The sequence below is a fragment of the Seriola lalandi genome, unplaced genomic scaffold (assembly GCF_002814215.2).
Source record: "Seriola lalandi dorsalis isolate HSWRI2012SDOR001 ecotype SW California unplaced genomic scaffold, Sedor1 jcf7180002054688, whole genome shotgun sequence".
In the NCBI taxonomy this organism is placed as follows: Eukaryota; Metazoa; Chordata; class Actinopteri; order Carangiformes; family Carangidae; genus Seriola; species Seriola lalandi.
In genome coordinates, this window is record NW_019525241.1 from 287630 (window position 1) to 314660 (window position 27031).

At 40.6% G+C, this 27031-nt stretch overlaps 1 protein-coding gene across 3 annotated transcripts in view; it reads right to left on the bottom strand.

Moving 5' to 3' along the window:
- Positions 1–1074: 1074 nt before the first annotated feature.
- tbc1d22a (TBC1 domain family, member 22a) overlaps positions 1075–27031 on the bottom strand; it is a 119166-nt gene continuing 93209 nt past the window's right edge. For all 3 annotated transcript variants that reach the window (XM_023422994.2, XM_023422995.2, XM_087178428.1), the window contains 2 exons: positions 22573–22668; positions 1075–3321 (listed from right to left, as the gene is read on the bottom strand). In XM_023422994.2, the coding sequence (XP_023278762.1) occupies positions 3193–3321; positions 22573–22668 (225 nt within the window). In that variant the 3' untranslated portion in view covers positions 1075–3192. The remainder of the gene's footprint in view (positions 3322–22572; positions 22669–27031) is intronic.

Below are 27031 nucleotides of genomic sequence, written 5' to 3' on the forward strand. Positions count from 1 at the left end.
TAAATGCCCATAGGATAAATAAACAGTTTACCTTGGCAGCTTACACACCCCAAAAACTAGATGTGCAAACAAAAAAATAAGATATTTTCTGTTTTTTTCACAGCAAATTCAAAATGTCATACTATTGCTTACAGAAATCTAAAACCTTTCCAAGTTAATTTGAGGTCAAAAACATATCTCGGATGTTGTCTCGTGTCTCCAGAGTCAGGCACAAATTAATAGACTTGTCATGTAAACAGCATAAAAAAATAAAACCAAAAAAGGAGAAAGACAAATCTTTAAAATGCTGATTGAAAGAATATATCTGATACAAAAAGAGAGAGAGGGGAAAAAAAAAAGGCTATAGACTTTTAAATTAAGTGCAGTTTTTCCTTGTCAGAGAGCATGGGAGATGAGGGGCTTGTGAATTGGCGCGGGCTGTGTGAAAAAAATCCCGACGTGTGATCAAAGACTGACAGCTCTCACAGAAAAAGCCCTGAAACTTCCAAAGAAACACAACTCGCTCCCTCTCTCCTTCCATCTCCCCTTCACACACCTATGCACACCGTCTTTGCGGGGCTCGGGATGACAATAATGGATCCTGGCGGAGTCGCGACAGGAGGCTCCAAACGTTAACAGCTTTGTGTTATGTCATGAATATCTGATTACCCCCCCCCCCCCCCCCCCCCCCCCCCCATCCACCAGTATGGTGCTACTGACTTTGGGTAAGATATCCCATGTGCTCTAAATGAACAGGACGATGCACGCAATTAAGATGGTGAAAGAGACAGCGCTACAGTAACGGTATGATTACAATAAGTGGAAGCTCATGTGCACAATAATGATGAGCTTGTATTTAAATGCACCTGCGGTTTTTGTTCAGTTATGTGCAGCTTGAAAAGGATTTCACATTAAAGGTAATGTTTAATAATAATAGTTATCTGTTAAGCCTGTTGTTTTTCTATCGCAATAGACAGGAGTTCAGACCAGATTTTACACTTCTGGGAAAACACAATCAAATGCAACCAAACTCCTTCTGCAGCATAAACGCATTTAGAAAATTTTAAAAATGAACTCTACTTTTTCCAGTCGGAAGAGAATGCAATGGTGTGCAAAGCTTCGCTCTGATTACCTTCACTTTTTGTATAACATGTAGAGAGGAGCAACGATGGTCCTGAAGCTGAGTGAAGGCACAGCAGTGTATTATGAGTGTGTCCAGCACAACTCCAGGATCTTGTCCAACATCGCCGATGATTTTTTTTACTGCATCCACTGGGAAGCTGCAGAAAACCAAAGTTATAGCGTACTTGTTTCCAGTGCACACTAGCAGAGATGTTATGTTGTTAATTTTGCAGTAGCTCACTGCTGCTTACACATGATTCAATTAAGTGAACCAACATGGATCAAGCATGTTCAGTTACCTTCTAAATGTGCAAGACGTCCTTAGAGATAGAGGCTGCAAGAAAACCCATAATCGACTCGCATATGTTTATAGGCGAGATTGGCCTTATGGGTGAATATTAAGAACTATATTAACTATCACTGATTAATGTTGAGCTGCGTACAGGCAAATCCTTACCGAAACTTCACCTGAATTAAAGTCGTATTGTTGAGTTGGAACTCCTGTGCAGAGTATGCGTAAAGAAATATCTCTATTTGAACTTATTCTGTGAACTGTTGCACATTTACAAAACACATTTCATTTGTGCTTGCTGTTGCAAAGTCCTATGAAGTCTATCCTCGGAAAAATGTCAGACTGTTTCCACCTACACCGAATCAACCAACTGGAAGGTTGCATGTGGCTTTTTTTTTTTTTTTTTTAAACACCCATGAAAACAGGGCCCATCACACAGGAGGAGAGGAGTGGGTGAGGAAAACAGAAACTGTACTTAACAAGCCAAAGTTATTCATTTTGATCTTCACTTCACAATTACACAAATTTAGCTTCTTTGATGAGAATTTCATTTCTGAAATGAACAGAAAGCGTTTATTTTGAGCCCATACTGACGTGTGCATGTTTGTGTGTGTGTGTGTTTTTTCTTTTAAAGTCACAATATACGCGCCAACGTGTGTTGTGTGTCCATTCACGCCTCAGTGAGTGGATTTCCAGTTCTTACGACTTGTGTGTTACCGTGTGTTCTGAGGTAGTCTTAGGTCCAGAGAGGAGGAATAGATAATAGATAAGACATGGTCCTTCATAAAGACAGGTCTGAGGAAAATCGAATGAGTGGGAATAAGTAGTTTCTTACTCCTAATGGCTTATTACCTCTGATGCGGATCTGCGTATGTGTGACCCTCCTGACCTGCAGCCTCTTACCACTGTTTGTCTTACACTCAAAACGCTGTGATGCTGGAGTGCGGGTGGGAGAATAGGATTGAGCTGTTGTGTGTGGTTTGTGGAAGGAAGGAGACATGATTCTTCCCCTCTAGACTGACAATCTCTCTCTCTCTCTCTCTTTGTGAAATCCCGGCGTGTTCATGAAGGAAAACAATCTGTGTCCCTCCCGGCAGGATGCAGGAGGGAGAAAAAAGAAAAACAGAAGAGGACATGTTCCTCCGGGTCGTGTTGTGACCAGGAGAGGGGCTCAGATATGTAAACCGTCTAGCTCAGTGCCCTTTTGCCATCTTTCCTTGTCTTTGCAAACTGGAAAAAAAAAAAAAAAAAAAAAAAAAGGTCACATCTTTGCCACGGGGAACAAAGAACAAGTTATTGCCATGGTATTGGAAATAACAGTAAGCAGGAAAGAACATTCTTCTGAGCCAGACTAGACCTCAGGCGGCGCTGAGCAAAGGCTCGTGGTCCTGCATCAGGCCTGAGGTCGTACTTTTGAGGTGTCAGCTTGAGCGAACCAAACTCCGACACAAAGTTGTGGTGTGGTCTTCAACGATGAAGAAGAGGGATCTGCACTGGACTGCAGGAGTGCACGTTTCAGAGCTGATCAGAGAAAAAAAAAAAAAAAGGCTCCACATCAACATGTTAGAATGCTACACTGCACGTCCTCCCAGTCATTGGCTGATTCGAATCTCTTAGTAGCTGAAAGGCCCGTTGGGCAATTTGGGAAAAGGAGGTTAAGAAAAGGGATGGTCCTTCCATGTAGGAAAAGAGGCCTCTAAGTTCAGTAGACGACTGTGGGGAAGGAAGAGGAGGAATAAGAGGAGGAGGAGGAAGAGAAGGAGGAAGAGGAGGGGAGCAGCTGCGGAGCGCCACGCTTATCATCTCTTGTAGTGGTTGGGCGCGTCGGCAAAGGCAAACTTCAACCTGTAGGCTTCGGCCAGCAGCACACTCACTTCCTCATTGCCCCAGTGCATCGTGGGTAGATTTTGCAGGAGGATCATTAGCCCCTGTTGGGAAAAAAAAGAGAAAAAAAAAACATTTAGAGGAGACATTAAGAAACACAAAAATCAGGAGTCAGATGAAACTAGAAAACGACAACAACAGTTTCAGACGTATAGATGCAAGAAGACAATAAAGGCAACGACAAATCAACTGTTTAATAGCAAAGAGGGTAGAGAAGGTAATGAGCCTATGTAGGCAGTAGTTGATGTCTTTTATGATATTAAAGATGATGATATCAATGCAGAATCCTGATGCTTGGGTTGGCAACAAACCTCACACAACACAAATGGGAGGAAACCAATTAAGACAGAAATATAAATAATGGTGTTGACATCAAGCTCCAATTCACAGCTGGTTATTATCACGCAAGCTGGGGGCACCCCGGTGGCCTAATGGTTAGGGCGCCCCTGTTTCCTGCTTCTATCTTCACTGTCTATCAAAAAAAAAAGAAGCCAAAATCTAACTTCATATCTTATCTGGAATGTATGTACGTATTAAGAAGTTATTTAAACCTGCCTCAGATCAGATCTGGAGGTGGTTTGGTTTGCACTATGATCAACATTCAGCCAATTCTAAATGCAGTCGCTGCAGTTCAGCAGCATTTATAAGAATAAATCCATGCAACAAGTTAATAAGTCACCTAATTAGGCCTCAACCAGCTGTCTCCAGCAGGTCCAGCAAAAAGCCAATGATGACCTGTTCCTCGGCAAACGGAAATAAGCCGAGCCAGTACAGCAGTAAGTTGTTGAATGCTTCAATCAAGTCAATTAAGTGCTATTATGGTGTGTAGATGTGGCTAGTTTTAGAGGGCGGCTGCATCTCTGCCTTGGTTTGCTTCTTTAGCTAAGTCTTGAGCATCACAGATTGCTTTAAAGACTGCAACATATGAATGTATGATTTGAATATAATATAAATGACATTTCTCTGTTTCAGTTGGACAGTTTGTTCAGTTAGAGTGAAAAACTATTCCGGCCCCAGGTCTACACTGGACTCAGCGCAAAACACGTAAGCCCTGTTCAGCACATTAACATGCATCGCAGGTGATCCAATCACAAGTGGACAGCTCTGAGTACAGGTGTGAACTCACCCTCCAGAGGCAGAGGCGAGGTCCTCCGCCACACTTTCATTATCAACCAAAAATATTTTACTATTTCAAATGGTTAAAACTTTATTTCATTGTTGATGAGCTGCGCGCAGTGAAATGATTAGCTCAACCCCTCCTTACCCCGCTCTCTCTCTCTCTCTCTCTCTCCCTCTCACAAACACAATGGACCCGTCTGTCATCATTGAACTGGCTACAAACAATAAGGCATTTGGTCTTTGCAAACAGTAATGATGCACTGTGGGGTCCAAAAGACCACTTCCCCGTTCAAGAATACGTATTAATTTGCATATAGAGCAGGAAGTGAGATCTGATCGCAAGTGGTCACTCAAGACACAACACACATTTTAATGCCAGGTCTGAGCTGGGCCTTAGTTACACCAGCCTGTGGCCAGAAATCATTATCTGTGTACTGTGCCCAAGAAGAGCAGATATAAATGGGCCCAGAAGTGACTTTTAAAAAAACTACAGAGCCCTAAACTCTGTACAACTAAACACAACTACAGCATAAAATATGATTACAGGCTGTAGCCGCATTTGGGATCCCACCAAGTATACCCTTTGGGGTCTGGTATGTACGAATGTAATGTTAGTGTAGCAGACAGGCACGGTTACACTTGCTTTCTGCCTCTGTCTGTGTGTTTGAGTGTGACAGAGATGTTATTAACCGAGTCAAAGTGGTTTAATAACAGCTGTGAGAAAGAAAGAGAAAAAAGAGAGAGGTGGGTCGGGGGTACGGGGGAAAAAAAGGAAAGAAAGAATAAAGTGTCAAGTACAATTCAGTGAGGCTCACTCCTTTCCCCAGATTCCTGTTCAGTACATTACTGTGCAAGTACGAAGACAGACAACAGCAACACACACACATACGCAAGTTCAATCTTGCAGACTAATGCCTCTCTCTCAAAGGGGAATGAGACTGGTTAGCAGTGAGACAGACTGCTTCTGTGTGTGTGTGCGTTATGGATCAGTGTCCCGGGAGTTTTCATCATCAAGGCTGAAATCATTGCCGTGACAACAGGGTTTACAACCAATCATGGTGTTGATAATCACATCGAAGGACAAATCACATTGGGTCTTGTGGTGTCTACACTCATCTGACTCCTGAGCAGTTTGTTGCTGTCGTAGAGGCTGTGACTGTGGTACGAAAAATATTTTAAACACCAGTTCAAGTATTTGAATATAACTGTAATGAGTCCGTGGAGTAGCGTTATACTTAACCTCTATTTTATTAGCGTGTCAGAGTGCTTCTAAATTTTTATGCACATTCCACTCTCATCTTACTACAACTGCCGAGAAGTTCGAACGACACAAAACTTTACGCGGCTATATTTACTACAGCGAGGCACTTTGTATTATTTTACCCTCCTACGAATTAAATCGAAGGTGTTTGGCTCCATTAATTTTTTCCTTCCTCGCTTGTTTTTAATGAGCCGGTGAGATGACCCCAATGACTTTTCAACAATAAGCATTTGTATTCTGTGTGAGGGTGGAAAAGTGCAAGTTTTTTTTTTTTCCAACTAATGAATCTCAAAGCTGCCACCCTACCCAGATTATACAGATTAGGCTGAGGTTTCACCTCTGTCTCCTGAATAACTAACCGCTAAACCCAGCTGAATATCAGTTTTGACATACAGTAACTTTTGAAAATTGTTTTTCTTAGCTTGACTAAAAGAGTAGCTGGTGATTACAGCGGTGACTGACTTTTATAAGCCTTAGGCCCTTGAAATGTGTGAAAGCCCTGTTGGAGTATTTCAGTAATGCACAAGCAGCCAGAGAGCGCTGCTAAAAATGCTAACAACTTTGGCCTCCAGTGTTGTCAAACGTTAAAAAAAAAAAGAGTCTCAGTTCATGATCAAATTCTCTCTAAGATACTGCGTCATATCAAGACCATCAAAGACCAGCCTCTTGTTAATTCTAAATTTAAAAAAAAAAAAACCCAATATAATAGATGCTTCTTTAAGACCCGGACCTTGACTTTGAAAGGTTGACCTCATGATTTCCCCCCCTAGTTCAGAAAGACGCACTTCTCTGAAGTATTTCCCCTCTGAGGGATGGAGAGAGAGACAGAGGGAGAGTGGAAGAAAGAGAGGAAGGCAGCCTGATCAGAATTCTGCTTGGCTTTCTCTCATCTGTATTCAATAGAGCATCACTATCAGCTCTCTCCTTTCATCACTCACCCTCTCTCCCATCCACACACACACACACACACACACACACACACACACACACACACACACACACACACACACACACACTCCAAATCCAACCATTTTGCTCACAGCTAACAGACTGCAGAGTGGATGCAAGCGTTATGTCTTTATGTTTGTGTTACGTCTGCTCATGTGAAATACAATCAGATGCTAAATAAATAAATAAAGAATTAAAAACAATGTTTGAACTGTATATGTCCTGCTGAACACCTGTGAGGCATGTTAGGCTGAATATAAATCACCAGTAACTAATAGCTCATTTAAAGAGAACAAAGGCAGAAGTAAAAGAGAAAATAAATTATTAAGAACAGGAAAAAAAAAAAAAAAAGCATCCATCTGAGACTCCAACTGATGTAACCACATGTAGTTCATGTGTCAGTCAGCCGTAACTACTACTACTTATGTGTGCATATATATATATTTATGTGATGTGATGTGGTGCATAGTATATATTATTCTACGCATCACCCCAGTGGTCCTGGGAGCCTGGGGCTAGACACCGTGTACCTCCCATACTGTACCTTATTGCTTCAGGCTCTTCAGGCAAAAGGAAAGCCTCCCTCTGCTGAATCCTGGATACACATGACTTGTAGAGAAATTAACGCTGAGGAGCATCGCTCCACTAAAAGAGTCTTATTAAATGAATTCTGAACGCCTGACAGTGGAGAGATTTATGAACTGAACCAGATAATTGGGATGCTGCTGATGTTGTTGATTTACACCAAACCTTTAATACCAGGTTGCCTAATATTATTGACAATGACGGGTGTGTAATTGACTTAAATGCTTACTGAAATTTAAAGTCCCTCTCCACTAAAAAATGTGTTTTGCTTATTTTTTTTTACTTTGCTTGAATGTTTGACCTTCACAGCATAGAATATAATAGAAACTGTTCACTAAAAGGCTGTTTTCTTATTCATCTGCTGAGGGAGGGAAGTTTCTCTGTGGTTACCTTAAATTTCAGTTTAAGGCGTTTGTGTGTGTGTGTGTGTGTGTGTGTACAAGATTTTTTTTCTGACATCACAACTAGTTCAGAAACCAAATCATGGTCCAACATAAGTTACCAGAGTGTGATGCTGAAAGTAGAAACCTCCAGTGAACAAACACTTGTGAACGGACTTCCCAGTGAAGTAGGACACATGTTGTTTCTAGCATATAAACTAAAGAGTATTGTCTTATATGTCTTAAAACTAAAGGGATTCTTTCAATTCATTTATGTTAATAAAGGACACGGCACAACCCGTTGAGTTTTTACACTCCGGTTCGTTTACCGTCACCACTCCTGCAACTCCAATTTTGTACGATGTGTGATGAACAAATCACTTTATCACAAACATGAATGAAAAGTAACATCTAGCAGTACTCAGTGCAAAGGTTAGCAGGCTAAGCTAAGGAGCACTTTCCCAGAGGAAGCTAGATAGCCTCACTTGCTAGTGTGTAACAGCACAACAGGCCCTCCGAAATATTTAATGCTGTAAAGGGACAGTCGTCTTAAGTTGCTAATAGAAATGGGCTCAGGTCGGTAAATGAGGGGAACTCAAATTGCACTTGGAATTAATCAGTAATATTAACAAAGTCAACTGCTATAGCTTTGGCTAATGATGAGTTCATGACGCTACTGATTTGGAGATGGGGCTTGTTTTTTATCCTCAGAAAACGACAGTTCCCGAATCTCTCACATCAAATATCCTCCCTCCAGCCTGTTTAGCCTCCACAGAGTAGATTTGGATAAGTAGTAGGAGAGAAATTTACCACGTGATACCTTATCTTTATAAATCAACAGATATCACTAATTGCTTTACTGCAGGAGAAGGACCACCCACAGTTTAATCAAGTGCTGCTTCGAGCGTCACCGCTGAACCACACCCAAACAAACATATACACAACACACACACGAGTGCTCTCAGGCATGCTCCGCCACACACGTTAACACCCATAGTGACCGAGGAGCTTCATTAAGAGCATATTTCTGCGTGGTAACCATCTGCTGGCTATCACTTCTGTTGGGCTAATGACTTTAATACGGTTTAATTGCATACATCTCGCTGTCAGGGGGGAAACGCAGCACTCACTCCACTCCACACAGGTGGCAACACTTCACGCTGAGAGGCCATGAGTGTCTGAGTGAATGAGCGTGCACGTTTCCATGAGAGGGAAAAAAAAAAAAGGGGAATCTGTGTAGGCAGTGAATTTCAATGTATGGTTAGCATGTGTTGGGGGGGGGGGGGTTAGTGAAGGCCATGCATGCAATCAGAAATGAGAGAGATGTGACAAAAGAGTGTGCGGTGCGATGTACGGAGATGTATGCATGTTTGCTCTAGTGTGTGTTATAGGAATGCATCGGTGAAAGAGATGATGAAGTAAACTGGAGGTAGAGGCAAGACAGAAGGAGGAGATAACGGTGTGTGTACACTGCCGGTGCATACAGTTTATGCAGCTAGCCTTGCTGTGTGTGTGTGTGTGTGTGTAGGTGCTTGTGGTTATTCAGGCATGAATATCCATTTATCCCACAATACTAACAAACACATTGATCCACCATTACTGTATAAAGTACACTACAAAAAAAAAAAAAAAGGCAATTAGCTCTCCGTCTCCTACGCTTGGCAAGGCTTAAAGTGGTTAATGGCTATTGATACTGAGGGGAAAGCAGATTGTCAATAGAGTCAGTGCTAAGGCTCTTTGTTCAAAAAGAGAATGGGATAATGTATTGGTTACACAGAGAGCCAAGACCACTGCCAAGTGAAATTTATTCACAGTGTATATAGTTATCGTTTTAACCTGGATCTAACGGGGCTGAGCTGATTTAATGCAGTCTATCCTAATCTGTACTCCACATTCATGCAGCAGCAGCAACATATGTTCGGCGTAGGATCAAAACCTTAAAGCTGGTATGGAGTAAATAAATGATAACCTGATGCTAAGCAGAGATGATTAACATGAAGACACCGGTTTTCAAAACAAACTTCATTGGAAGGTTGAGTCATTTTTGAGGACTGAGTTGGATGAAATGATGTACGTGCGATATAGATGAATATTATTTAGTTATTAGAGCTGAAACCTCAAATTGAGTCAGAGTGAAAAGTTACTTCAAAGCAGATTGTAGTTATCAGCTATAATGGTGGCTTTTGTTAAACTCATACACTGAGACAAGAGTGAGCACACTGACACGTGTAGAAAAAGATAAAACACACAATTAAAGGCCCCTCCGCCTGAGAACCAAATAGCCAGTTTGCAGGCAGAATGAGATGGTGCTAAGTGAAGTGAGTACATTGAGTGCCCAAAGTCACACGAGGTGCCTTGCTGTCTTTCCTGCAGTGTCAACTACAGCTCCCAGCAGTGAGCAGCTAAAGCCCCTGGAGAAATTAATGGGGGAGAGATGACAGGTGTGGTGCGCACAAACATACCAACAGACACACATTTGTGGCTAAAAATGGCAAATCATCTGTAGTAGCTGTTGTGAGTCTTTGACATGTATCATTACACCTCCGACCTCCTTTAACCGACACATCTACATGAACACTGACATGGAGATGCAGCTGCACGCACACAGACTGTCACCTACGAGCACGAGCACTCCAGGTTGCTGGTGGTGGTAATGGTGTTTTGCAGCACCCTGAGGTGTAATGGGCCCAGGCACTGCTCTGTCGGGGCCATTAGCTTGCTGTAGTTCGTATAATTACACAAAATGGGCACTCTGGCAAACAGTGGGTGCTAATGTAGGAGGGGGGCACTGTAGGATGTGGAGGTAAGAGCTGACATAGGATGGCACAGCCAAGTTGTCTTGTAAAAATGTTGGCCGGTAAAAAGCCTGGCAGATTAATACAGACTGGTTTTGATGTTGTTTCTATGGATAATATATTTCTGTTGCCAAGTAAAGATGATTTTAGAGATGCTTTTTTAAAATAATTCTTTGTTACGTCTAATCAACTTTCTGTTGAACTGATTTAATTTGTAAAAATGCAGTTTTTGAGCTATGATTCATTTTGTAGGAAAATTTAAAGCAGCTTCATTAGTTTAAAGAAATAGGTAAATGAGCTTCTTCACTTTCTTCCTGAGAGTAAGATGAGATCATTAATATCACTCTCGGGTCTGTGCAGAAGTGGCACAAGTCTGTGCAGCTACAGGCATTAGCCTCTTAGCTTAGCTTAGTTTAGTTTAGCTTAGTTTAGCTTACCAAGACTGGGAACAGGGGAAACACCCTGGCTCTGTCCAATGTTGATAAAACCCACATAGCTCACTTATTAACATGTTATATCTGGTTTGTTTAATCTATACAAAAAAAAAAACACAAATCAGTTGCTAGGCAACCAGCGGAGAATTCAGGAAAGTACTGCTCCCGGCCAAGAAACTGTCACGTAACCCCCACCTTAAAACCACAACATGACATTTTTACATTTTGTTTTTGTAAATATTAAACAAACAAGACATAACACATTAATTATTGAACTTTACATTTGCTGGTAGGTGAATTTTGTATCTTTCCAGTCTTTATGCTAAGCTAAGCTAGAGTTGCTGGCTGGCTGGAGTTTTCATATTTAGTGTACGTACATGTGAGTGGCATCAGTCTTCTCATCTATCGCTTGGCAAAAGAGTGAATAAGTATATTTCCCAAAATGTCAAACTATTCCTTTAGAAGTCTGCTACTTTTTACTTTTAATAATATAGTCGCACATAACGAAGCTTAGACTTTAATCTGGTCCAATTATGTACTTTTGGTTTTTTGGATGTTGCATACAGGTCTGAAAACTACTAAGTATGAATGTGTAAATATATCTGGGCCATTTTCTCATTTCACATTCATGCATTCCTGACATGCTTAATGTGCACTAGGTCAATATCAGTCCAAGAGTGTGGAAAGCAAACTAATTCATAAAAACCTGCTATGTCATGTATTAAAGGAAGAAAGATAATGCGACATGCGGGATGTGGGTAGAACCTTTGGTGATTTAAATACTGTGGGAGTGTGAATAAGATTAAAGCCTGTGAGAATGGGTGATAGATTGGCTGAATGCTTTCAGTTCACATGAAACCACAAGCGTGGGTGTTTGTGTTGAGGTTATTATTTGGATACTCCAACCTCTGCTGATACCTCATAAAGAGATTTGTTTAATGGTTTTTGATTAAACCTAAAATAAAAAAGAACAATCTTCTATGAGGAGAAACAAGTTAGATCACTTTCCTCTCCACAGTTCATGCTCACAGTGAGCAGGCTCTAGCCTTGCACCCATTCTGTACTAGTCAATGCCAGACCGATGACAAGTTCATAACCTTTGGAAAAATGCAGCCAGAAGCAATCTAAGTACTAAAACAGTTGTCTGTGTTCTGTGTATTGAAGCATTTACAGTGATATTTCACTCTGCTTGAGTAGTTTCACTTTTCCCTATGAAAAACTTCAAAGTTCAAGAGCAGTCAATATTCCCCCCCCCCCCCCGCACCAAAAACCATCCAAATCTGGCAAACATTTTTCTCGTTGCACAAATTCAAACATGCAAACGACTCCAGAGAACCACGTCGTTTAGTGCTTCACAAAAACTGGCAATATGAACAGTTCAATGGGCACTTCATCATGCAGAGGCCGTATGAACTCTTACATGGTAAATTCAATAAAAGAAAAAAAATTGAGCCTTAAGAGTTTAATTCCTGCCTTCACCCACTGCCAAGTTCAGAAAGGTTAATGCCACCCCAATCAAGAGTTCACGATCCCTGGAAGAACCCAGGGGCGGCGGTGTCTCAACTCTCGCTTTGATTACATGTAAGAGCATTTAAATTTAAAAATTCACGTCTCAAATTTATGTCTCACTTCATGAGCCAGCCCATTCCTCAAATCGTTCTTCTTCTCCTTTTCTTGAAAATCTATTCATCCCCCTCCTCCTGCTGCTGCTCCTGCAGTCTGTTTATTCCTTACGAGTGGGTCGATATTGCTGTTTATTTGGCATTTTTGTGTCTTAACTGAGTTGAGCAGGGGGGCATGCGCTTGGCTTATGGGCTGACAGAGCAACTCCCGTTATGCTGTTATCTTAGGGCAAAAAAGCCATAAAACTCTGACTCCTCCTATCTCCTATTTCCCTCTCTCGTGGATAAACCTCAGCCAGTGATAAAGTCGGTAATGACACTCAGACGCCACGCTAATCACCTCACACACGATTGTCTTGAGCTGATAAATGCTTTTTCGGAGACTCATGGCAATGGCAAACTTGTACCTGCGCACACTGATCAACAGAGCGACAACACCACTCACTTTTACAGCTAATATACAATTGTGTTTGTGCCCATATTTTAGCACAAAGACAGACAGACACACACACACACACACACACATTCACTTACTTACTTTTGGTCCACCCAATGCCACACTGTGACTGATCACTACAGACTTTACAAGCAGCTTTGGTCATCAAAATCATACAGCACAATAATTCAGCACACCAGCCCACGCAAGTTAGCCTTACAGCCAACTTCAGCTGTCAGTGATGGAGAGCACGGAGGAGGAAGGGGAGCAATGAAAGAAGGATGTCACAGAATAAAAGGCAGGATGGGGTGGAGAGCTACATAATTACTTCCACCATATTAAGCTCTCTGTTTTTCTCTCATTTTTCCCTTTTCTCCTCTTGCTTCGGCACAAATAGATTCATATGCCACATCGGGTGAGGCACTCAATCAACGGGGTGATTATTAAAAGTTGTTTACCAAGGGTGGCCTTGTCTCACTTTCAGCACTATTGACTGCAGCGCCATCCATCAGAAGAGCTACAAACCCCAGAGAAGGTCTGCTCGATACAAGCCAAGTTTGGAAATAAAGTTCTGGGGGAGAAGATGAGGAGGTCTCGTCGTGATAAATGGGTGAAACGTATGAAATTATTCAAAGAAAAACAAAAGAAAGGCGCACATATACGCACTGAAAGAGCTTATCAGAGCCCACATATATACTGATGCAACACACAAATGCAAATTAGCAACCATTTCACAATGAACATCCCACTCTAAAAAATGAACATCAACATGATTTTTTTTTTTTCAGTTTTAAAATACACTGCTGCCAATTTATTAGAAACAGCTGCAAGGTCAAATGTTCAGTTGACACTGAGTTAGAGCAGCGTTTATTCAACTCTATGGTCAGTTTTTTTTTTAGATCTTTGTTATTGGTAACCTTGGCGGCTCAATTCTACAGAATGATTTTTTTTTTTTCATATCACATCATAAAATAACAGAGAAAGGAAAGTGCATGTAAAAGGCACTGCAGTAAATACAGAAAAAGTGCTTTTTCCAGTAGAGGGCCCTACGGACTACGGTGTTTATAATATTCTGCAGCATTTGTTCTGGCAGAGTAAGACATCTAGAGTGACCAGATGTCCCGATTAAATAGTGGGAGCTCCAATTTTCCAGCATTTGTCCTGGCGCCCTGACAGGGACACGCTTTGTTCTGATAACTAGACTAAATGGATTTGAGTTTTGTTTTTCCAAAAATAAACTTTTAAAATAGATCTTTGTGAAATATGTCACCATGCAAAAATAACGAGTAAATTAAAACTCTACATAGAGGACGAAGGTGAGGATGTATCAAAGCCACAAACTGGATATAAGTGTTGTGAATGTAAAAAAAGGAAAAAAAAAAAAAAAAAAAAAAGAACAAACATCTATAAACACTCTTTATAGTTGCATAACATGAATACGTTATCTTTTTGATATCATGCTGAAAATAAGTTAATTACATGTCTCGCCACATGTCCTGATTTTTCTCCCCTTTATATTTATCCATCAATAATGAACACAACACAGAGGTGCGCCTCATTCGTTGTCTCTTGATAAGCTTTGATTGTTTTATTCCCAGGCAGTTCTATCAGCTTTACAAACACAGTGTGTAGTGCGTTGCATGTGCAGACGCTGCGGTTGCTAACTCATTCGAATGCTAATACACACACACACACACACACACACACACACACACACACACACAAATTATGCAACTGGGGGCTGTTTGTGTATTGTTCCTCAAATAAAGTGTACATAATCACCGAGTAATGGCAAAGCGGAGATTCGCCAAAAAGTGGAGCCAGAATTTGAGGTTTTTCATCCTTTCTACAATATAAAATTAATCCTAAACAAAGTTGTGTTCCTAGTCATCGTGATTGAAATAGTGCTGACATTTACAGAACACCCTGGTTCCTCTGGAGTGCCCTCCTTTCCTTTATTGCTAGGGCTGCCTAACCCAAGGCGCTCTCCACACATAACTGATCTGAGGACAGATGCTGACATTTGCAAAGGTCCACAGTTTTTCACACACCATTAATTAAGGTGAAAACAAATCTTTGTCTCCCTCTTTCAGTCTTCCACCTCTCACTTTCTTTCCATACCTCCTCTGCACGTCTAAAAAAAAAAAAAAAAAATTGTAGTGACAGTGAGATTCCATTTACACAGAACTAATAGCTTTGCGTTCACAGAAACGCTGGGCCTCACATTAACAGTCGAGATGGGGATCCTCTCGACGGGGGCTATTCAGCAACGCTTGCTAATGAAATCTCAAGGAAACAGTGTTAAATGGTCGCGATCAATGGGGGTTACACTGATGACTGTGAAACCCACGCCGACAAATGTTATTCAACAAATTTTTGTTGCGAATGGACGCAAATGGGAGGCCGTCCTTGTGAGTGTACAGATTAACTCAAGTGCTGCTCGACCTTTGACATAAAGAATTAAATGACAGATAAGAGTCCCTGAACACACTAAATCAAAAAGATGTTATGTAATGGACTAGCAAGTTTGTTTTTTTTCATGTAAATACAGTAGGTAGACTGTATAAATGAATATCATAGGAAAACTAAGAGAATATAACTTTAACAGGGTCTTTAGTTGAGCACCCAGCTGTTTCTTTTATGTTCTGTTCCTTTTAGAAAATTCAAGGATATATAATATACAATGTGTGTCTGCATGACTGTTAAGGTACAAGACATGACATGAAAACAAAAATATGTTTGCTGTGGGAAAACTGAATATTCACATTATCAAGTGAAGAGGGCGTCATCCTGTACATGCTCTATATTCTATATGAATAAAAAAAACATCTCAACAAAAGTTGCACGTTAACACACCTGGAGAGAATCAGACGTATTGCGTGTGGTGAATAAAGTGTGTACTAAGTATGTAAGCGCCTTTTCAAAACTTTTGATCTAGGCACCGAAAGTCAAGGTAAATTGCACTGCACGAACGACAACACTGCTGACTTCAAAGCATAAGAGCTGAAGCTGTATCATATACAGTATGTTGGATAATTTGTGAAAGATGTACAGGTCTTATTTGAACACATTTAAAAGCAAAAGGTAGAGAAGAACACCTGCTCAAGCACCGTAAAAATATGGCAATTGTGTCCCTTATGAGACTGTCATCTTTAGAAATACAAATTGGAAAATTGCTAAATTGCAAAAGCAGCAATACTTCACTTCTTTATGTCATATATTACAAGGTGACATTTGTGCCAAAACCTGACAAGACACCTCATCTCTGTGAATTTCTGGCTGCTGGGTTGAAGTTATTGCTTGGTTTCAAAATATCACTGAAAAACATGGCAATTTGTTGCTTCTGAACTTTGGGGGGGGGGGCTTTCAAATTCATACTGGTCCACTGTCACATTTCCAGGCCCAGAATCAAGCAGCACCAAATATGTGGGCTTAAAAAGCAGAGTGCTGAGGTTTTTTCATAGACACTCAGAGGCAGTTCTGCAGCAGCCCCGTTGGTGTCTGCAGGTAGTGCAGACTAATGGGAATGGCGCTGACTGTGCTGGCATTTCCTAAAAACGTCAGTGCAAACACATACCTGCATAATATCTCTCTGCTTGCCCATTACTGTGTGTGCTGTGTGTGTGATCGAAAGTGAATATGTGTGACAGGTGATGCACGAATGTGTGGGTAAAACGGTACAGTGGGAGAGTGTTTGTGTGCATGTTTATGTTGTTGCGCGAAGCTTTGAGTGACAGAAAGTGCATAAAATGTCTGTGTGTGTGTGTGAGTGTGTGTATGTCTGTGCCTGTGCTAACTTATCCATGCAGGCCAGGCCTGCAGTTAGCAGTAGAGTGTTAGCTGAAGTGGAACGGTGGAAGGCAGATTGCTTGGGGAGTGCCATACTCCTGCTTTTCATTTAGCAGCTAAACCAATCCAATCCCACAACCAGGGGAGGAGATTCACAGTTACTCTCCGTACTATGTTTGATAACAATGCATGAATTATCCTTTTGAAATTACTTTCTGCATGCATTTTTTAATTAAAACTATTAAAGTGAATCAATCATTTGTGTTCCCTCTTAAGACCCCAAGCATGTAAAACGCCAGCAGTGTGTCATACACTGCTGCTTCTCGCGTTCTTCCTTTTACAGTAGAGGCAATTAGCTCACACGTTTTACTACGGAAAGTGACTACACTGCAGTGGCTGAGCAGATTTAGAGGGTTATGTCTTTTAAACTGACCTCGAAAGAAAAACTTGTTTGTGAGTTTGAATGTCTCTTTGAGAAGTGGCGAAATATAAGACAAGTATTACGATTTCAAAGCAGGATAAAAGTTCTTATCTAACTGATCAAGTTAATTTGTTTCAGGCATAAACAGGTTCCCAACCAAGTAAAGTACAAATCAATCAGAGAAATAATGTATAACAACGAAACAAAGGAACAGGCTTCTAATGTTGTACTGTGCTAACTAGCTGCTAAAAGTCTAGTTAGCCTCCAGGCCTGGAGAAATTGGAGAAGTAATTCAGTGTAATAATGAGCAGATTGATGAGAACAGGCTGGAAACCTTTATTATATTGCTGGGAGCATGTGCTGTTTGTGTGCATGTATGTTCTAGGCTTTTTTTTTTTTTTTGACTTGTGTTCTAATGCATGTGTTGTATTGTCTTTTTTATTTAATATTAACATTTTACTGCCTTTTAATGGTTGTTTCTGAACCATTTCCTTTATCATTTCTGAGGCAATTATTTTGTTGTCACTGTAAAGTTTGCTAAAATTAGGCAAGGAGAAACAGATTACACTGAGCTGACATCGCCTTCAAAAAAACACAAATGTAAACCTCATGCTGGAGCTACAAGAAAACTCAGGGAATATGAAAATCAGTTGGCTTCATCCTCTGGACAAACAGATCAAAGATATACAACTGACAGCTGTCAAGATATTTCACCAAAAAAAACAAAAAAACAAAAAAAAAAAACCAAAAATGTCATGGTGGCGCAAGAGGACAAATCGGGGAATCGCCAAAGCCACTATGATTCATCATCTGGGAACCATGAATATTGTTTTGAATATGAATATTCCACCAACAGGTGGAGCTAGAGGAGAACTCCGGGGATGACCAGGAGGCTTCATCCTCTTGGGAACATAAATGCCTGTACAAAATTTCATGGCAATAGCTGGTGAGATATTTTGGTGTTAAGTCTGACTGACACACATTGCCATCACTAGAAGCCCTCTACTCATTATGTCAATGTAAAAGTGACATGTGGGTGAGAAAGAAAAGAAAGAGCAGGAATAAGTGACAGGTGGAAAGAAAGACAGAAAGGCAAAATGAAAGAAAGAGATAGAAGGAATCATAAAAAAAACAAAAAAAACAAAACAAAACAAAACAAGCAGAGAAATGAAGAGAGGCAAAAACAAAGCATTTGGGAATTAGCAACATGAAACAGAGCCACAGAGAAAGACAGAAAGAGAAAGAAAGGCAGACATGAGAGGAGAGGGTTGCTGGGTAAAGCATGTGGAGATAAGAGCTGTTCAACAGGCCCTTAAGAACCTGGCAGGCCCACGTTTGAACTCTGAGGCTCACTGGATCAGAGGCAGAAATCTCTTGGAATTAAACCACTAAAGCTGAGAAGAGAAGAAATCTTTACTTTTCTCTTTCCCCACTGACACAAATCAGTGTCAGAAAAATACTTAGTAAATTGTATTTGATAGATCAATTTGAGAAAATGAAAATTTTCTTGTGTAAGTGAAATGTGTAAATGTACGTACCTTTTATCTTTCAGAAACACAGACATGACTGTTTGGAAATTCAAATTCAAAGTAACATTCCATTCCAACACAGACACACACTTTTATTCTGAACACACACAGACAGACGGACAGAAGGACAGACAGACGCTTATATATATATATATATATCTATATCCAGACAATGCACCCACATGAACACACACATGAACACACAAACACATTAAGGGCATCTGTGTTCCATTAAGTATTTGTTTATGTCTTCCCATGAAGACATAAACAAATAGGCCATGAGAGATCATTTGCTGTATATTGGGCAGGAGAAAATGCCAGGATGACATTTGGCTGTGTATGTGTATGTGTGTGTTTTTGTGTGTGTATGTCTTTGCGTGACTGGGTTTATGGGGGGGGGGGGGGGGCCAGACTCTTAGGAGTGGCAAGAGAAATAAAGTATATGGCATGACTGCTGTATTGATGATATTAGTGCTGTAAAGAATGCACATTATCTTGAATTTATCGAGGCAACAGGTAAACGCTGACGAAGCGCTGAGTTTGTATTAGCAGGAAATAGCATCAACAGAAAGTGGAAACAGGAGTGGTTAAAAAAAAAAAACAGGGAGAACTTTTGTGGGAAAAAAAAACAGGAAAATAAAAAAAAACGAGAGAAGTAGAAATGAAGGCCTGTGTCTTATATAGGCCTATTTTAAATAAAGGCCCAGTTCTCCCTGCAGTTGAGGCCACTATTTAGGAATTCATGGTATCTACAAAGTCTTTTACCATATTACCACAGCAGGGCGAGTATTTTCTAAAGCTTCTTGCAGTCTCCGTGAGGACTATGTACTCCTGGGGTTTCCTCATTTAGGAGTTCTGAATTCAAAACTACTACTGCAGAAAAGTTTGAACAGACTTTGGAGTATATGCCTGAGTACATGTTGAAGATACCCACTGCGGCCTTGGTTTCCAATTATTTCCAACAGCAGAAAAATGTTTTAAAACCAGACCAAAAATCTCTGCTGACAGCTCTTTGAGGCTGCACTCACAGTGGTTCCTTGAGCTAAATGCTAACATCAGCATGCTAACATGCTCACAGTTTTGTGTAATGTTAGTGTAAGGTTGTATTTCCTTTTTTTTATGTTGGAAACTTTGGTTTAAGGACGTTAAGAATGTGAACCTTAGGTAAGCTGCTGACCTTCGGGGGAGCAGGATACCAAGGAGTTCATCTGGGTTTAATGGTTATATTGTTGTTTAGGAATTTTTCTACATCCTTGCTGAGATTTAGTGATGCACTCCCTTCCAGGAGGATATAAGCAATAAAAGTGAAACACGGATAGAAAGGTCTTGAGGTTAACAGATGATAGTTACCATACTCAGATCAATTAAGGATATAAGCAGCTCGAGTTCTGTCATTCAGTGAGAGACTTGGTGTACCCAGCACCAGATCTGTCTTTTGTGCACAAATAAACCAGCCAAACTGAAGTGCTGATTTGTACACTCTATCATTTCTTGGTCACAAGAAATCATCTTTCAGTTAGCTAATCATCACTAACTGCAAGGTTCAGCCGAGGTTGACTGGAACGCCTTTAGTTTTGCCGTTTTTTGGTCATAATCCAAAGTACTGGATGAATTAGACCTGATGATGATGATGATGATGATGATGATGATGATGATGATGGTGCTAGAGGGAGAGTGAGTGGATCACCAAAGACTTTACAGTTCATCCCGAGGGGGACATGAATGTGTGCACCAAATTTCATGGCCAATCATTCTAAATTATAAATATGTTCGTCGTGGTCGTGCTACAGAAGGAATCGTCAGGGGAGCAGCAAAGTTATTAGAATTCATTGTCACGGGACCACGAACGTGTGAACAAAATGTTGTTCTGTCTAATAGATGTTGAGATATTTCACCGGAGAGGGGAACTGCAGTCGGCACGACAACTAACATCAGAATATAACAGTAATTATGATTCATCGGAACACAATGAATGTCTGTAATGTCGTGGCAAACTCTTCAATAGCTGTTGAGACTTTTCCCAAGAAAACAACCTCGTGCTGGTGCTAAAGATCACGTAAGGGGATGACCAAAGTCAGTTGGCCTCATCCTCTGGGGATCATGAATATCCGTACAGAATTTCATAGCAATACAGCCACTAGCTGACTGACTGATAGACTGACAATGCCATGACTAACAAGCACAGAGGAGGAAATTATAACTGCATTGTCACTTTTTTTCACAATAATGCGATGTGAAGTCACAAGCCTCTGTCATACTTCACATATTCTGATTATGCAAAAAGACTGAAGCTGACCTAGCTGTCTTAAAATTGACAGTGTTTAGGAGCTTCTTGAATTCATGATGATTTTTCAGTCTGCCATTGTTGACCTCACGTCAGACAGACTCTATCTTCTCTCAGTCTTCCAGCTTTGTCTTGTTCAAATGACCAAATATTTCCATAAATGCACACATTTCTTTTTAAGAAAGAGTGGACACACAGTAATACTACACAGAAATTTCCAAGGCTGTTCTGTGCACACAGTTCAAAACGCTACAGAAATCCATGAAAAAAAAAATAATAATAAAAAAAAAAAAATATCCTGAAGTTCAATCTGAAATGGAATCGAACAAAAAGTAGCAATTTTATTTGAGCTTGAACTTGACTGATAGAAAAGGGGAAAGGGCGAGAGAGACTAAGAAGAGTATGAAAGTAAGAACAGATGAGTAAGTTGATGTCTCATCTTCAAACTCAGACAGCCTCCAGTGTCTCACTCAAGTTGGTGAATCAGCTTTAATCAGCCAGCATCCATCTAAAACACAGATTCTTTAGAACTCTAACCCTCTGACTAGAGCTGCTTTTTAAGGGTTCGCCTGATTTGTTACACAGTAGGAGTCATAGAAAAGATTGAGCGGAGGGCTTGAATGTCATTGTCAGGAATGCACATTGAGCAAGTTTAACCCCCTTTGCTTTGGTTGTTATTGCATTGGTTTCGATCCCCTTTTTCTTAAGAATAACTACCTAAGTGGAGTTACAGTAAAACTCAAATGTGCAGAACCTTGGAAAGACCTAAGAGTTATTCCTCATTCAAGCCAGGAAAAATATAATTCTTCAGCGACTTCATTAAATAAAATCCAGCACAAAAGCAACGGTAGCAAGGAGTGCTTCTATCGTGTCATTCATACAAATTGCCCCACTTTACTCACACTGTGGGAAACCATTTTCAGATTTGTAATAACATGCTTTAAGAATTTATGTTCCTTTCCAAAAAAGTCTGTATGGCAATCCGGCCGGTAGGTAAAACTAAATGGAGCTGGGAGAAACACGCTCTTAAATTTGTGTATTTGTCGAAATGTGCGTGCTGCAACACATACATGACCACATGATGTACAGACATGAGGACATATGTGATGAAAGTTAAGTTATGATGCGTAAAAAGAGTGGACAGAAAAGACAAGATAGCTCGCTGAAAAACTGGAAACCAAAAAAAAAAAAAAAAAAAAAAAAAAGAGCAGAGGAGAGAGCAGCGATGATGTTTGTATGTGATGATATTGGACTGTGTTGCTACTGTTAAGAAGCCAGGTCCCCCAGTGAGCTGGCAACCAAAGTCACCTTCTGGCAGCTGTCTACTGTCATCTACTAATGCACTCACAACGACTTTTGAACCTCACAGCTAATGACCGGGGAGGTAATGGAGAGGGATGTAGGCCATGAACAAGTCTACAACAACACTCTGCTGTTTTACTGTGGGTATTTTATTTTATTTTTTTCCTACACAACCGGGACAACTGAGATTTAATCCACATAGATATAAAGCTACGTTACAGTATATCACCATCGGTGTCGGCACCTGCGTATGAAACATGTCATGATGCGCAGTGTGTATGTGTTCCTGTGTGTATCTTTGCTGTACGTGTGGATGCCAATCTGGGTGTCACTTCTAATGTAGAAACACAAAGGTTTATGTCGCCCCCGGTGTCTTTGCGTGCACATTACCTGAAAATCCCTCTCTTCTAGAATTTCTTTCCTCCACCTCACCAGGAAGGCTGCACACACATAGAGGTGGAAATGGGAGAAGCCCTCTGGTTCAGCCTAGTGAGAGAGAGAGAGCAGGAGGGAGAGAGAGAGAGAGAGAGAGAGAGAGAGAGAGAGAGAGAGAGAGACAGAGAGAGAGACAGAGAGAGATGAAAACGTTGAGGACAGATGTGGTTTCATACGAAGTTCAATATTTCACAGCCGTAAAACAAATAACACCTCCATCACAGATACGTTACATCTAATAGAAGTTGAACAAAGTAGAGGCGGCCTCTCTTTACTTTCAGAATATCTATAGCTTTTCATCACATTTCATTCCAAGAAAGATTTACAATCTTTTTTTTCTTTCTGCCATAGGCACAAAAAACAGGATGAGAAATGAAACATTTTTTTGTCACAATCCAGACATTTACATTTGCAAGGCGACAGAGACAAAGAAAGATACAAATCCCCTCTTCTTTCCACAGCTTTTTATTACAGCCCCTTGTTAAATTTGGCAGCAATGAATTAAGGGGGGGGGGGTTTGGAGGACTTAGGAGTCCACGTCCCTTAAAGGTGGGATACAGTATCCAAAGTGCATCTTAAAATGTGAGATTTTCTGAATGCACTCTGGCATGCTCTTCGGGAGGTTTAGTTCCAAACATATGACATTGTGGGCTTAAAATTCATGGAATCAAAGTGAGGAATTGCACCATGAATGTCTGTGTGTGCTACCCAGATGTACATGAGTGGAGAACACACACACACACACACACACACACACACACACACACACACACAGTAATAGCAGGAATTCATGCATTATTCTAACAAGCGTGCTCCCTGATGCGTCTTCTTTGATAGTATGCTGCATTCAAACATACTCAAATTTTACTACCAAGGCATCATTTAAGCTTTCAAGAAACTCACACACACATTCACTCACTGACAGATTCGGTTATACGTGACAGAATCTGTCTCTTTGGTGAGTTAATAAAGAGCCCAATGCTACACACATGTTCCAACAATTCAGCTGTGCTTAGCACATCTGTGTGTTAATTTACATGGTTCCAATTAGACAGAGGCTGTAGTATAACTCCTTCTTACTTTCTCTTGGTATTGTAACTAACTGTAAGTGCTGCTCTTTAACCACCATACTCATCCGTATATAACAGCGAGCCATAAGTCTGCAGGAATTAACAGAAACTGCCTTTCTGCTGCGATAATTGAATTTCCCTCCAGGAAGGAAGAAAGGAAGGAACAAACAGATTAAAAGTGGATAGATAGATTTTAACAGAGAGATGGTGTTATAGAAATAAAAATCGCTCTCCTGCTTTTTTTCACAGCATTGTTGTTTCTCTTATGTTCAGGCTTTCTAAAGAGATTGATCCTGTCTACGCCTTTGTGTATGTCTCCCGTTGTTTAGGTTTCCTCTTACTTTACCTCCCACTCCTTTTCAGAATTTCCCAACTGAGTGTGTGTTTGTGTGTTTGCGAGAAGGAAATGGAGAGTGAAAGAGGGAGGATAGAGTGTGGGGAGAGAAGAAAAGAAAGAAGAAATAAAAAGAGGGGTGTTTGTGAACAGCGAAGCGTAGCGTGATGCGAGTAGTAAACTGGCAGGTGATTGGCTTGTTGGTCTAACCTTGCAGCTCCAATCCAAACAAGTGAGGCAAGTGAACACACACACACACACACACACACACACACACACACACACACACACACACACACACACACACACACACACACACGAAGGAACACAGATGAATGAGTATATGAGTGGCATACAGGAGCACAATGTTTATCAGTCCCCAAGATTTGCACAGTTTTAATTTCCTTTCTTCTATGAGTTTGTGTGTGTGTGTGTGTGTGTGTGTGTGTGTGTGTGTGTGTGTGTGTGTGAGTTCATGGTCGAGGGCAAAAGTGTACTCTTTGGGAGTGTGAAACTCTATTTCTTCCCCCTCTCACCCCTCCATCTATCCTCTGCTCTGTCGCCTCCTTCAACAAATGTCTGTCACACCCTCTTCTCTCACTTTCTCATTAATACTCCTGTGAGGAATATTTCACAAATTAGAAAGTGAGTTATCATTCTCAAAAACAACTTCTCTTAACAAGTAATCTTGATATTTTGATTTGCCACCAATCATTTCCACGGTGATCTGCCATTAACTCGAAATGTATTGACTGCAGCAGGAACGGGAGCCTAAGTAATGACAGTGGATATGACTCACTCTGTGGATGGCAGCGGAAAAATGGCGGAAGAAACAAGAAAAAATAAATAAAAAAAAGCTCTCGACTCAATCACTTGTATGACAAAGTGTTTTAAGTGCAAGATCCCGCATCTGTAGTCACATCACCACAGTAATGTTCCTTCCTCGTAATGTCACGGACATGTAAGACACATGAAAGGGAGCATTACATAGTGGGATTAGTATGCACAATGAAAGTGTGCGTATTGTAATAATAAATACAATAATAATTATTTATCATTAATCAGCTTTAAAAGAAGAATATTTTTTAACAAGTTGTTCTGTACTTTACTGTGGTACATTGATTCAAAATGTTTTAAGCTCATTAGTGATGAAACGAACGGCTTATTAGTTGACTGACGGAAAATATATCGGCAACTTTGATAAAAGATTCACACAGGGTTCCAGCTGATCAAACGTAGAGAATTTGACACTTCTTTATGTTTTATATCGTATAAACATTTTTCACCATTTATGGTTTGACCGATTGCTGAAACCCTATTCCCCTCATTTTTTTTTTATACCTCTATTTAATGCTTAATCTCTCATGTAAACATCACAGAACCGTGGTTAATGGCTCACACTGAAGAAGACGTTTGTCAAGTGGCCAAAAGTGGATCTCTGCGTCGAGGAGGGCTGCACAGTTTGTCCGTATTTTAAGGAGGACGTGGTCAGCAAAACATATTTGATACAAGAAAATCTCTTTTGGTTATCTCCCTATAAAGTGACCAACTTTTTTTCTTTCCTTCATAGCAAATGGTTTTTTTGGTGGTGAAAAGGTCAAAGAGTTTTTAAATGCCTTTAAAGAGCCTTTGGTGTATACGTGCTGCACTCAGCTGTAATATAAATTGATTGGTGGGAAGAGAATCATTTTATTTATTATAAAACAGCAGTAGTGATTATAAACATATAATGACATTGCTTATTTGTTGCTTATACATTGTTCATCATTTTGAGACCTGCGTTTGTATGATGCAGTCCTTAGTTCTGGTTAAGGAGCAACTCATTCTACATGTAAACGAACTGTAAATGCCTGAACCCACAGGGCAGGGAGAGCTGCAGAGAGAGGTTAATCAAAAAAAGTAATGGACAGAGTAAGCAACGATGAAAATAATCATCAGTTGCAGCTTATTAAATATAAACTTTGTCACAGTGAAATAGAGACAAAAACCTTGAGCATATAAAAAGTAGAAAAGGACCAGTTTTAGGATGCAGTCCAGAAAATGAATGAATTCTATAAAGGAATAGTTCAGCATTTTAGGAAATACACTTGTTCGCTTCTTGCTGAATGTGAGATTAGAAGGTCGATACCACTCCATTAACTATGGAGCTAGAGCCAGGAGGAAATTAGCTTAGCTTAGGTGAAAGGCTAAAGGCAGAGAAAATTAGCCCAGCCACTGGCCGCCAGGAAACACTAACAGCCGGAAGCTTCCCATGAAACCACGCTGCAACTTTTTACATGACGATTAAGTGTCTTTACCAGGAGGTGCATTTTTTAACTTTTGGGTGAGCTGAGCTATCTGTTTCTCCCTATACCACGCTAAGATAACTGACTCCCACCTCAAGCTTCAATTAATGTGCATGAGATGTTATCAGTCTCCTCATCTAACTCTCAGCAAGAAAATGAATAAGCACATTTTCACATCTAAATGTATAAAACAGAAAACTCCTGCCACTTGTGTAAGAAGAATGATCAACAGATTAACTGATAACGGCAGTAACTGTTAGTTGGAGTCCGATTTATTAGAAACTTTTTGCATATCCCACCACCCCTCGCTCTTCTTCTTCATTTCTACCACTCACTCATTTCTCTCTGACACTCCATCCCTCCATTCGGCCTTATCCATCCACTGCCCCTGCCTCAGCTCGAGACTTTCTCGTCATTATGATTTGCAAAATAAAGTTTGTCATGGGAGTCAAGGTGACCCCGTCAAACTTGTCTCTACCTCTTATCCTCCTCCATTGTTATTCCAGGTCCTCCACCCCCCTTTGTGTCAGGGCAGCCATATTGGCTGAGACAGACGAGAGTCTGACTGACAAGCACTGCTGATCAAAGTGGGGAGAACGTGGGGGAAGGTTGGGGTGTGTGGGTGTGTGTGTGTGTGTGTGTGTGTGTGTGTGTGTGTGTGTGTGAGAGAGTACTAGAGAGACATTTAGTGTGACAGACAGATGGGGTAAAATGGAGAGAGGGCT